At 42.7% G+C, this 13,201-nt stretch overlaps 1 protein-coding gene across 1 annotated transcript in view; it reads left to right on the top strand.

Annotated features, from left to right (window-relative positions):
• fam13a (family with sequence similarity 13 member A) overlaps positions 1-13,201 on the top strand; it is a 108,303-nt gene that overhangs the window by 57,470 nt on the left and 37,632 nt on the right. The window contains exons 9-11 of the mRNA XM_062996241.1: positions 61-102; positions 11,493-11,534; positions 12,903-13,094. Of these exons, the coding sequence (XP_062852311.1) occupies positions 61-102; positions 11,493-11,534; positions 12,903-13,094 (276 nt within the window). The remainder of the gene's footprint in view (positions 1-60; positions 103-11,492; positions 11,535-12,902; positions 13,095-13,201) is intronic.

Below are 13,201 nucleotides of genomic sequence, written 5' to 3' on the forward strand. Positions count from 1 at the left end.
ACTTGTTCCTAATATCATATTAGATCCTAACTTTACCTTTTGTTTTTTGCTTAATTTCAGCTCCAGTGAAAAGGAGAGATCCGTTTCTCCGTTCTACGTTAGGTAGGATGACTGTTTATTCTTTTATTTTATTTGCTGTGATATTATTTATTGCAGCAATAATTCAGAAGTAACTCGGCTGTTATTGTAAGTGAACGCTGTATCATCAAAGTGAAACTTACTCTTCCTCCTCTCACCCACTTCTCACCTACTTTGATGTGGGGTGAACAAAGGTCAAATCACTTACTGATAGAAGGGATCTTGTGTCCTTAACGTTGTCTTTCATACCACAATGAACGGTAAAAGCACAAACCTGGGTTTACCCCCTGCACTCTTTACATAACAGTAATTTACACCTAAAATATTATGAACCAATCACAGTTAGAGAGCAAATGACGGTGAATCTACCGTTTTATTTCAAACACTTGTATTCACTGGTAATTTAGTAGTAATTTGGAGAGTAATCCTGAGAGTCAGTTTTATATACACTGATGAGGCATAACATTATGACCACCTTCCTTATTTTGTGTTTGTGCCCCATATGCAACAAACTGTGATGCACTGTGTATTCAGACACATTTCTATCAGAACCAGCATGAACTTCTTCAGCAGTTTGAGCTACAGTAGCTCGTCTGTTGGATCGGATCACACGGACCAGCCTTCGCTCCCCACGTGCATCAATGAGCCTTGGCCGTATATGACCCTGTCGCCGGTTTTACCACTGTTCCTTCCTTTGACCAGTTTTGATAGATACTGACCACTGCAGACCGGGAACACCCCACAAGAGCTGCAGTTTTGGAGATGCTCTGACCCAGTCGTCTAGTCATCACAATTTGGCCCTCGTCAAACTCACTAAAATCCTCTTGTCCATTTTTCCTGCTTCTAACATCATTTTGAGGATAAAATGTCCACTTGCTGCATAATATATCCCCCCCACTAACAGGTGCCGTGATGAGGAGATAATCAGTGTTATTCACTTCACCTGTCAGGACCCAAACTGCCCCACCTGGGGATTGAACCCAGGACCTTCTTGCTGTGAGGCGACAGTGCTACCCACTGAGCCACCGTGCCTCCCTGGAAGGGGGTTTAAAACTGTGGCAAAAATGACTGCCTGACTTAAGAGAGAGAGCGAGAGAGGTTTTATTGTCATTTCAGCTATATATGAGTACATATTGAAACGAAACAACGTTCCTCCAGGTCCAAGGTGCAACACAGAACAAAAAGTGCAAGACAGTACAGTACAGTGCAGGTAGACAACATTACAATAAATACAAGAAGGCCTAAAATAAATACAAAAAGACATTCATAGGAGTAATTAAGGAAGACAAGACTAGAGACAAGTGTTGGTCAGTACTTAACACTTTTGAGTGTGTTGCATGCATCAAATTCTTAATTAGTTTATATAAACAAAATACAATGCAGTTTGTTTGTTCCGGGCGGCACGGTGGCTAAGTGGGTAGCACTGTCGCCTCACAGCAAGGTGGTCCTGGGTTCGATCCCCAGGTGGGGCGGTCCGGGTCCTTTCTGTGTGGAGTTTGCATGTTCTCCCTGTTTCCGCATGGGTTTCCTCCCACAGTCCAAAGACATCCAAGTGAGGTTGAAAATTGTCCAAGACTGTGTTCTATATAACCTTGTGAACTGATGAACCTTGTGTAATGAGGGCAAGGGCAAGCTGTAGCCTAGAGGTTAGGGTACAGGACTAGTAATCGAAAGGTCGCTGGTTCAAGCCTCACCACTGCCAGGTTGCTGCTGTTTGGCCCTTAACCCTCAATTACTCAGATTGTATACTGTAACTGTACTGTAAGTCGCTTTGGATAAAGGCGTCTGCTAAATGCTGAAAATGTAAATGTAATGAGTATTTACCGTTCCTGTCATGAATGTGAAATGACGTTAAAATCCTAATAAACAAACAAATTGTTCCTATTTTTCTGGTCATTTATCAGCTGATTTTGATGTGCAGTTCCTCTCTGACTCATTCCTGCTGCCACGTTCAATTATTCAGAGAGCTAGGCTGGTTTAAATGTTTAATAAATCCTCTGTGGAGTGAATCACAGCAGCTTAAATTCGACAGTGATTCTAAAGGCATTTAGAATCACTGGGGATCAAATTCTAAAGGCATTTCACCTTCCTTATTTTGTGTTTGTGCCCCATATGCAACAAACTGTGATGCACTGTGTATTCAGACACATTTCTATCAGAACCAGCATGAACTTCTTCAGCAGTTTGAGCTACAGTAGCTCGTCTGTTGGATCGGATCACACGGACCAGCCTTCGCTCCCCACGTGCATCAATGAGCCTTGGCCGTATATGACCCTGTCGCCGGTTTTACCACTGTTCCTTCCTTTGACCAGTTTTGATAGATACTGACCACTGCAGACCGGGAACACCCCACAAGAGCTGCAGTTTTGGAGATGCTCTGACCCAGTCGTCTAGTCATCACAATTTGGCCCTCGTCAAACTCACTAAAATCCTCTTGTCCATTTTTCCTGCTTCTAACATCATTTTGAGGATAAAATGTCCACTTGCTGCATAATATATCCCCCCCACTAACAGGTGCCGTGATGAGGAGATAATCAGTGTTATTCACTTCACCTGTCAGGACCCAAACTGCCCCACCTGGGGATTGAACCCAGGACCTTCTTGCTGTGAGGCGACAGTGCTACCCACTGAGCCACCGTGCCTCCCTGGAAGGGGGTTTAAAACTGTGGCAAAAATGACTGCCTGACTTAAGAGAGAGAGCGAGAGAGGTTTTATTGTCATTTCAGCTATATATGAGTACATATTGAAACGAAACAACGTTCCTCCAGGTCCAAGGTGCAACACAGAACAAAAAGTGCAAGACAGTACAGTACAGTGCAGGTAGACAACATTACAATAAATACAAGAAGGCCTAAAATAAATACAAAAAGACATTCATAGGAGTAATTAAGGAAGACAAGACTAGAGACAAGTGTTGGTCAGTACTTAACACTTTTGAGTGTGTTGCATGCATCAAATTCTTAATTAGTTTATATAAACAAAATACAATGCAGTTTGTTTGTTCCGGGCGGCACGGTGGCTAAGTGGGTAGCACTGTCGCCTCACAGCAAGGTGGTCCTGGGTTCGATCCCCAGGTGGGGCGGTCCGGGTCCTTTCTGTGTGGAGTTTGCATGTTCTCCCTGTTTCCGCATGGGTTTCCTCCCACAGTCCAAAGACATCCAAGTGAGGTTGAAAATTGTCCAAGACTGTGTTCTATATAACCTTGTGAACTGATGAACCTTGTGTAATGAGGGCAAGGGCAAGCTGTAGCCTAGAGGTTAGGGTACAGGACTAGTAATCGAAAGGTCGCTGGTTCAAGCCTCACCACTGCCAGGTTGCTGCTGTTTGGCCCTTAACCCTCAATTGCTCAGATTGTATACTGTAACTGTACTGTAAGTCGCTTTGGATAAAGGCGTCTGCTAAATGCTGAAAATGTAAATGTAATGAGTATTTACCGTTCCTGTCATGAATGTGAAATGACGTTAAAATCCTAATAAACAAACAAATTGTTCCTATTTTTCTGGTCATTTATCAGCTGATTTTGATGTGCAGTTCCTCTCTGACTCATTCCTGCTGCCACGTTCAATTATTCAGAGAGCTAGGCTGGTTTAAATGTTTAATAAATCCTCTGTGGAGTGAATCACAGCAGCTTAAATTCGACAGTGATTCTAAAGGCATTAGGAAGCTCCAAATTAAATGTGTTTGGAGGATGAATCACACTCTGTAAGGGTTAAGTGATGGCTTGTGTTACCTTTTTTAGTTTGCTTTGGAAGGTGAACCACTATATATTCTTTATTACATCAGTATTAAACTAACATAGGTTCTGATGTACATGCATCCATATTTTATTACCCACTCTCTAAATTTAGCAGAACGTCAACTGTAGAGGTAGCAGCCAAGAATTCCACATGATGGTACTAAGGAACCTCCACAGGCAGGAGCGTTAGAGGTTTATCAGAACTGCATACTTTAATAGAGGTCTGGGTTTAAATCTCAGCAGGTGCTATGGACCGGCTGGGCACCTACACAGACATGATTGGCTTTGTTTGGGAATGGCTGAAACCCTGTGATAGATAGATAGGCCCGGAGTGTGTTCCAGTCTTGGGCCAAATGTATATATATATATACACACACACACCGAACAGCCATAACATTAAAACCACCGCCTTTCGTTTCTACACTCACTGTCCATGTTATCAGCTCCACTTACCATAAAGAAGCACTTTAGAAGTTATATAATTATTGACTGTAGTCCATCTAGTTCTCTGCATGCTTTGTTAGCCCCCTTTCATGCTGTTCTTTAATGGTCAAGACTCTTCCAGGACCACCACAGAGCAGGTATTATTTAGGTGGTGGATCATTCTCAGCACTGCAGTGACACTGACATGAGGGTGGTGTGTTAGTGTGTGTTGTGCAGGTAAGAGTGGATCAGACACAGCAGCGCTGCTGGAGTTTTCCACTCACTGTCCACTCTATTAGACACTCCTACCTAGTTGGTCCACCTTATAGATGTAAAGTCAGAGACAAACTCTTATCTATTGCTTCTGTTTGAGTTGGTCATCTTCTAGACCTTCATCGGGGTCACAGGACGCTGCCCACGGGGCGCTGTTGGCCGGATATTTTTGGTTGGTGGACTATTCTCAGTCCAGCAGTTTTTTCAAATGTTTTTTGAAGATAGTGGAACTTCTGTGTCCCTGACTGAATCCCTTTACACATGTCAGTTCATTAGAGTTTAGAGTTTGACTTTGGCCTTCCTTTCAATCATTATTTAGCATTTGTGTTATTATTTATGCTAATTATGGTGAGAGGGACCCACAGCAATGCAGAGATGAAGAATTTTCCATTTCCAAGAGCTTTCCTAAGAGCTACGTCAGGTGTATTAAAGCGGTAAACACCAGAAGTGGAGTCTGACACCATTTCCCTGATCATGAAGTCTTTTAAGATGCGGATCAGCAGTTCTTAGGGGTGATTAGCACTGTGCTGTTTTTAGCCTGAGAGACGGGGGCAAAGCGGGCACGCACAGTGTAACATTACATCAGCCAAACCCTCATCGCAAAGCAGGGTGCCTCTGAGTTTCTGTCAGCTTTTAGTTTGCTTTGTTTATCTTTATGGTTGGCTTAGCATAGGCCTTATCATGTTTTCTCATACTAACCAATCACGTAAGAGCTTTGTTTGATAAGTGCTTACTTAGTACATGCTGTGCCCCAATGTTTATTCAGGCTTGGAGTGGTTGAATTTGAGTAAGGATTTATTTATTTACCTACAAAGAACTGTGTATAATAGAGGGAGACGTAACAATCATAAAATTAAAGTAATAATAATAAATCATTTAAAACTGCACAAGTTAGTAGTGTAGAAATGAAGACTTAACGTCTTAGTAAATAGTTTTAGCAACATTGTTTGGCTTTGGGGGGGGGGGGGGCGGTGATTGGGGAATAGGGCAGTGATAGCTTAGTGGTTAAGGTACTGGACTAGTAAACAGAAGGTTGCCGGTTCAAGCCCCGCCACCACCAAGTTGCCACTGTTGGGTCCCTGAGCGAGGCCCTTAACCCTCAATTGCTCATCGTGTTCAGCTCATTGTGTAAGTCGCTTTGGATAAGAGCGTCTGCTAAATGCTGAAAATGTAAATGTAAATTGAAAATGCCCTGTATATTTACATCTCAAGGAGGAGCAATTATGTGGTTAATTGTCCACCCGCTTAACAATTTTCAGAAAATTATAGTAGTTTTGGATACTGGACTGTTTTATAATAGACACTATGTTTCTTCCTTACTTTTCCCAGAATGCATTTGACTAGTCATGTAGCTCCTAGTTTATGGCACCACGTTTTTGGGAATGAGTGAATATGGTAACTTCCCTGGGCTCAGGTGGTGCAGCGGTCTGTTACACTAGCCCACCGCCACTGACATCTATCATTAAATACATTTTGTCATTCTTTGACATGCTTTAGATCTTAACATCTAATAGCAGGTAGCAGAGCTTTTAACTCTGTTTACCTTTACAATTTATACCCACCATACTTCAAATAACCTCATTCCATCAAATATAATGAAATTGGCCGCTCAAGTGGCGTAGCGGTAAAGTACGCTAGCGCACCAGAGTTGGGGTTTCGAATACATCGTATCGAATCTCAGCTCTGCCTTTCTGACTAGGCTGGGCGGCAGCATGAACAACGATTGGCTGTTGTTCAGGGTTAGAGGGTAAGAAAGTCGGATCATAGGTCCCCGTAACTGGTGTGACTGCGGCCCCTGCTGGCTGACTGATGGCGCTTGCACAGGGCTGAGGAATAATGCTGATGGGGGTGTGGCCCTCCGTACACAGTGCCCGTCAATTGTATGAACTCGACTCGTTCAGGTGAAAAATGCAGTCTGTACCGACTGTGCGTAACGAAGGGGGCGTATGTCAGTCGAATAAAGGGTCGAATCAGTATAGAGGACATAATCTGGGTAATTGGACACGACTAGATTAGGGGAGAAAAATTGGGGGGAAAAAGTGGGAAAAATAGAAAATTCAAAAAATAAAAACAAATATAATCAAATCAAAGTTTTTTTTGTCTCATACAGAGTCATACACAGTACAGCTGGCTGTGAAAGGCTTTTGTGACTGCTCATCCACATTAGTAATTAGTACAAAATTGAAATATACACCGATCAACGTTAACATTAAAACCACCTCCTTGTTTCTACAATCACTGCCCATTTTATCAGCTCCATTTACAATATAGAAGCACTTTGTAGTTCTACAATTACTGACTGTAGTGCATCTGTTTCTCTGCAAGCCCCCTTTCATGCTGTTCTTCAATGGTCAGGACCCCCACAGGACCACCACAGAGCAGGTATTATTTAGGTGGTGGATCATTCTCAGCACTGCAGTGACACTGACATGGTGGTGGTGTGTTAGTGTGAGTTGTGCTGGTATGAGTGGATCAGACACAGCAGCGCTGCTGGAGTTTTTAAATACTGTGTCCTCTCACTGTCCACTCTATTAGACACTCCTACCTAGTGGGTCCACCTTGTAGATGTAAAGTCAGAGACGATCGCTCATCTGTTGCTGCTGTTTGAGTCGGTCATCTTCTAGACCTTCATCAGTGGTCACAGTTTTCAGCTCTTGCATCTCTGTTTAATAAACTGATTTAATTAACAACAAAGTAACAGAAATATTTAAAATAATGATACAATTGTGAAGACAGAAAAATAAATAGTTTACCATGTAAACGATCATCACATCACTTTCAGGTGCCCTATAAAGCTATTAGGACATCAAACACCCAACCACCCAACCTCAGCATATCCAAATAACTGCATCATTTATAGTACAAGGGCAGAGATCAATAATGCAAGTAAAAACTTGATTAAAAAATACATTTACACGTCTCTATATTGAGTCATTTTATATTTAATATAATCCAACGTTTGCTGAATCAACATTTCCTTCTATTTTCCAATTTAAAGCTAGAGTTCAGCTGTGGGTATATTTAATCTTAGTACATTTCCTAATGCTCTATTATTAGCTCTTAGACATTACTAAGCAAATGTTTTGTCTGCAGTATCACAGCGTGGGTTTAGAGACCTTGACCAATACAGCATTCACTGATAACTCAGAACTCTTCCGTTATCTAACCACGTTCGGTCGATGGATCCCCAGTTGTAGGACACGACCTGCATTCCTACAGACTTTTCCTGCTGATGAACTTTTTCCTACAATCTGATACCAGCCACATGTTTTCAGATGAGTCGTCATGGTCTGGTTTAATCACCTTCAAACTGCCATCACAGGGATTCTGAAAGGGACACGGATTTTGGATTACTGTAGAGCTGAAGTACGGGATGTGTCTGGAGTCAGTGCTTATTTATAGAAGTTTACAGCGCACTCTCATTATTTTGGATAATGGAGTCACTTCCTGGAACTTGTTGAAGGAATTTGCCATGGCATCCCTTTGAGCCCAGTTACCGTAACTATAGGGTCGCAGGGGAATAGTTTAAAATTAGACCCAACATAACAGCATATCTATCACCTTAGATCTTTAAGACAGAGCGAAGGGACGGGACAGCCAGTCTTCAGGCTGTTTTTATATTATTTTGGAAGAAATTCCTCATTGCTGAAATAATTTGTGGTAAAACTCAATTAAAATGATATGTTAAAGGTTTATTCATTATGTTAATGAACAAGGTCCATGAAATTAAGCACATTTCCCCATGAATTTAGTAGAGCCCTAATTATTACTGATCAGCCGGTCCAAAGTTCAAAACACAGCCTTACTTCTGTAAAATCAGGGCCATAAGGCCAGAATAGGGAAGTTCTCCTGTACTGGAGTTCTACTTCCTTACAGCAGGAATATGTTCAGCATTGATGCCCATCAGAACTGATTTAAGTGCCTCCACTTTTCAAGAGTGACTATAAAGCTTTCTCAGACCAGCATGATATTTCATAATATCTCCTGTGTTCTACTGGGAACTTTGGTCTCTACCCTACACAAAACATGCAGATGGTTGACAAAGAAAAAGAAGAACATGGAGCATTAGCTTCTCTTTTTGGGCAAAACCACATGGGTCTGGGCAGCCACACTGACGGGTTCAGTTGCTCAGTGTGCCAGGACAAGTATTTGTCCATCCCTGTGACAGGTGACAGATTACAAAATCTAGTTATAACTCGTCCGAAGACAAACATACCAACCGAGCTGAGCCAGCCAAGCAGGTCTGATTATAACCTTTAACACCAGTTTACACAGAGAGGCTGAATAAGCTTAATTCAGTAAGATCAGGAATTAAATATATTACAAATGTCATGGTGAACTCTCACAAGTAAAAGGTCAGACTCAGTAAATGAGATAAAATGAGATTAAATAAAAAGGAAAGTGGCCCCCTCAAGGGTACATATTTAGTTTATATATTTTTCAGGGGTGCTAACAGCAGGCCAGGTGTCTACACAGAAATGATTGGCTATGTTTGATTGTGAGATGGCTGAAGCCCTGCAATAGATTGGTGCCCTGTCCAGGGTATTCCTGTCCTGTGTCTAGTGTTTCACTATAAAACCAGACTCATTCTTTTTTCTATTTATTTATGCATTTTCTCCCATTTTCTCCCGATTTAGCATAGTCAATTTGTCTTCCGCTGCTGGGGGATCCCTGATTGCAGTCGAGGTGGGTATATTGCTGCTCACGCCTCCTCCAACCTGTGTGCAGCCCTTTTGTGGAACCCTTTTTCACCCATGCATTCTGCACAGGCGCCTCTCTTATCTGCTAATCAGGGTCCTTACACAGTGTTTGAAGACCCCGCCCACATAGTCCGGTCATGGTGCCACACATATACATGGATCCTGGTAACCTGGTTACTTGAAACTAGTTGTGAGTGGCTGAGTGTTGCTTTGGAATCGATTGCTGCCCTGTGCAGTGTCTTCCTGTTTTGCTCTCAGTGCTTCTGACCAAGATGAAGTGTTAAGATGTTAGCCAAGATCTGGCTTCTGTTCAGTCACAGCGCAAATCTGAATGGCTGTAGATGTTCCAAATATTGTCATAATCCCTTCCTAACCTCCTCCCAAGTGTGCACTTGTTGACACCACTGATATCGGTTGTGTGTAACAGTGTTTACTCGTACGATATGGGTGGCACAACGGTCTATTATGTTAGCCCACTTCTGCTGAGATCCGGGTTCATATCCCAGTGGTGCTGTCGTCTGCCAGGCATCTTCACAGAAATGATTGGCAATGTTTAGGGTGGGGGGTACAAGCCGTTCAAAGCATTTCCATCCTGTTGCTGCCTTTCACCCAGTGTTTCCGGGCTCAGTGGGTAGCACTGTCGTCTCACAGCAAGAAGGTTCTGGGTTCGATCCCCAGGTGGGGCGGTCCGGGTCGTTTCTGTGCGGAGTTTGCATGTTCTCCCCGTGTCTGTGTGGGTTTCCTCTGGGAGCTCCGGTTTCCTCCCACAGTCCAAAGACGTGCAAGTGAGGTGAATTAGAGATACAAAATTGTCCAGGACTGTGTTCGATATAACCTTGTGTGATAAGTATCTACCATTACTGTCATGAATAAGTGTAAAACATGACGTTTAAATCCCAATAAACAAAAAAACCCAGTGTTTCCAGGAGAAATTGGACTGACTGTGACCCTGACCAGAATGGATCAGTTGAAAGTGATATGTTTATTTGGGACAGTACACAATTAAAAAAAAAATTCTATTTATGTATTTTCTCCCTTTTTTTTAGCACGTCCAATTGCCTGATTGCATCATGCTTCCTCTCCACCAATGCCCATCCCTGCTCTGATTGAGGAGAACAAAGCCAACCCACTCCCCGTCCAACACGTGGGCAGCCACCTTATGCATCTTGTCACCTACACTTTGACGAGTACAGTGCAGCTCAGCTCAGCACTGTGTACGGAGAGACACACCCTGAGAGCACTCTTTTCTCATCTCTGTGCAGGCGCCATCAATCAGCCAGCAGAAGTCATTATGAGAGAAATTGCCTTTCCAGCTTAGTCCCGCCCATAACTGAACAACAGGCCAATTGTCGTTCATGTGGTTGCTCAGCCCAGACGGCAGGCAGAGCTAAGAATCGATACGATGTATTCGAGATCCAGCTCTGGTTCCAGCGTGTGTTTTTACTGCTGCGCCACGTGAGCGGCCCGGGACAGTAAACAATTAACTACTTATACAAACACAATAAATGCAATGGTTTATTGATTCTTTAAATAATTAAAGAGATCTTGATGATCTTCTTATACAGCTGTCAGGCCAGACCCAGATCTGTCTGTCCCGGTTACCCAGGCTCGTGACGCATCCACACCTGTGTTGTAATTACTGATTCCTGTTTTGGGATCTGTTTGCTTTTAAGCTTCTTTTCCCCTAAGCGGTGCCAGCATGTTTATGGAGAACCACAGACCCACAGCCTTGATTTCAGTCCACACACGTATTAATTACACCGCTAAATAGAGCCTGCTTAACAGTGATTAGATTCCTGTAACACTGATGGTCAGATTTCCCTCAGTGTTTTAGTACAAATATTTGACACCGATCTCCCGCTGTCCATTTTCCATTGCATACATTCACCTCTTGGCTATTTCACTCATAATTAGGTTTGTTAGGTGTTGTTGTTGGCTCGGGGAGTTTTGTTAGGGCAGGAAAATGATACTGAAGAAACGTTTCTGTATCATTCAGCCTCTCAGCTGAAGATGATTCAGCGTGTTTTTAGACAAACTGCAAACTGAGTCACTGCTCACTGTGGCGAAATTCTGTCCTGACCTACATCACAGAAAGAGTCATATTTACTAACACGAGCAACAGTGCACGTACCGAATCAAACCAGGCAGCATTTATGGACTGAAAATGAACTGTTTATGAACTGTTTCCTGGTGTGGTTGGATTGTAGTAGATTTATAGCGACCCTGGTTTTCATATACTGTATAGTGTCTAATGCCTGCTGTTCTTCTCTTCTTGTTTTCAGATCCCATCTTTCTCCTGGTCGTTACACACCTGATTTAACCCAGTAAGTTGTCTGCATAACACTGACTGTATGATTGCAGCAGTTCCTCATAATTAGGGACCTAAAATTAAATTACACTCATAAATTAAATGATGGAATAAATGAAAGCTACAATACACAGCACAGCTACCTTAATAGTTGAATGTAAACCTAGAACGTCCAGCTACGGTGCAAGACCCCATCTCAAATATGAAATTGAAAGTTTTCCAAACTCAATTAGTGCTTTTCCAACAAAAGAACCACGGTTCTTGAACCGGTTCTGTTCAGGATTCTTCGAACCTTGGTGTTTTGTAGAGAACCAACCCGCGTTTCCACCAGTTTTTGCGAACCAAGCCTGCGTCATCAACGGTGGGCGTTACACAACGAGAGTAAAGAGTAGTAACAAGATGGTGGAGTGTGTAGATTACCTGTGAGGATTTGTGCTGTTGTTACAGATGTTCGTTTTTATGCAAAAAGCATCGATCAGCTGTTGGTGATAAGAAGACGTAGATGTGTGCAGCTCGGGGTTCTGAATCTGCAAAAAGTTTCACCTAAATAAAGCGTAACGTGGCTTAATGTACTAAAAGTACGACACAGAAACACTCAATTTCTCTCAGTTATTACTGGTTATAAGTGCTCTGTACTGGTATAAGTTCTGTGTGCTGGTTATAAGTGCTCTGTACTGGTATAAGTTCTGTGTGCTGCCCAAATTCATTGGTCATTGTTTTAGTACAACAAGCCACGTTACGCTTTATTTTTCACATCAAGCGTTTATACTGTTCGGGTCACTTTCACCACGTCATATCACACAGTTCATCGCTTTGAAAATATCAGCGAATATCAGTGGCAAACTGCATCAAATTTTAATCAAGTTAAACTTTAAAAGATGAAAGTGGTATAAATTCTATATAATGTTGCAGCAAATTGCAGTGGTACATTGGACAATGGTAGCCTAGTGGGTAGAGCTTTGGGCTATGAACTGAAAGGTTGAAAGTTCGAATCCCAGCTCTGCAATGCAGCCACTGTTGGGCCCCTGAGCAAGGCCCTTAACCCTCTCTGATCCAGGGGCGCCATATGATGGCTGACCCTGCGCTCTGACCCCAGCTTCCAAACAAGCTGGGATATGTGAAGGTTTTTTGTTGTACTGTACACGTGTATATGTACAGTATATACGTCAAATAAAGACATTCTATTCTATTCTGCATTACACTGGAAAGCGCTCATTTCACTGTCCGTGACACGATTTTCACAGCCGTGAATTAGGTAGGATGATATGAATAGACTAATAGGCTTTATTTTAAAGGTAATTATAGTGTTATTTAGTTAGTTACTTTTTTGCACATATAATGGTGTGAGGATGATGATGATGATCCTTCTGTCTGATGCTTGTAGTTATCTGGAGAGTACGATTCGCTCGGCGGTAGAGCAGCACCTCTTTGAAGCAGCACCTCTTGCACACATGCAGCCGGGTCAGAGTTTACAGATGGTCTCAGAGTCAGGCGGTCAGTCTCCGTCTCCCGCGACGACGGCCCGTCAGAGGAGACGACAACAACGACAACAGGAGGAGAACCCAGACAGATGCAGGTAAGAATATATCAAATTGTTTTTCTTTCATTTCATTTTAATGTTTACCACCGCTTTAACACAGTCAGGGTCGCAGTGGGTCCGGTTTCTCCTGAATGCAGTAACAC

Source organism: Trichomycterus rosablanca, chromosome 5, assembly GCF_030014385.1.
Source record: "Trichomycterus rosablanca isolate fTriRos1 chromosome 5, fTriRos1.hap1, whole genome shotgun sequence".
NCBI lineage: Eukaryota > Metazoa > Chordata > Actinopteri > Siluriformes > Trichomycteridae > Trichomycterus > Trichomycterus rosablanca.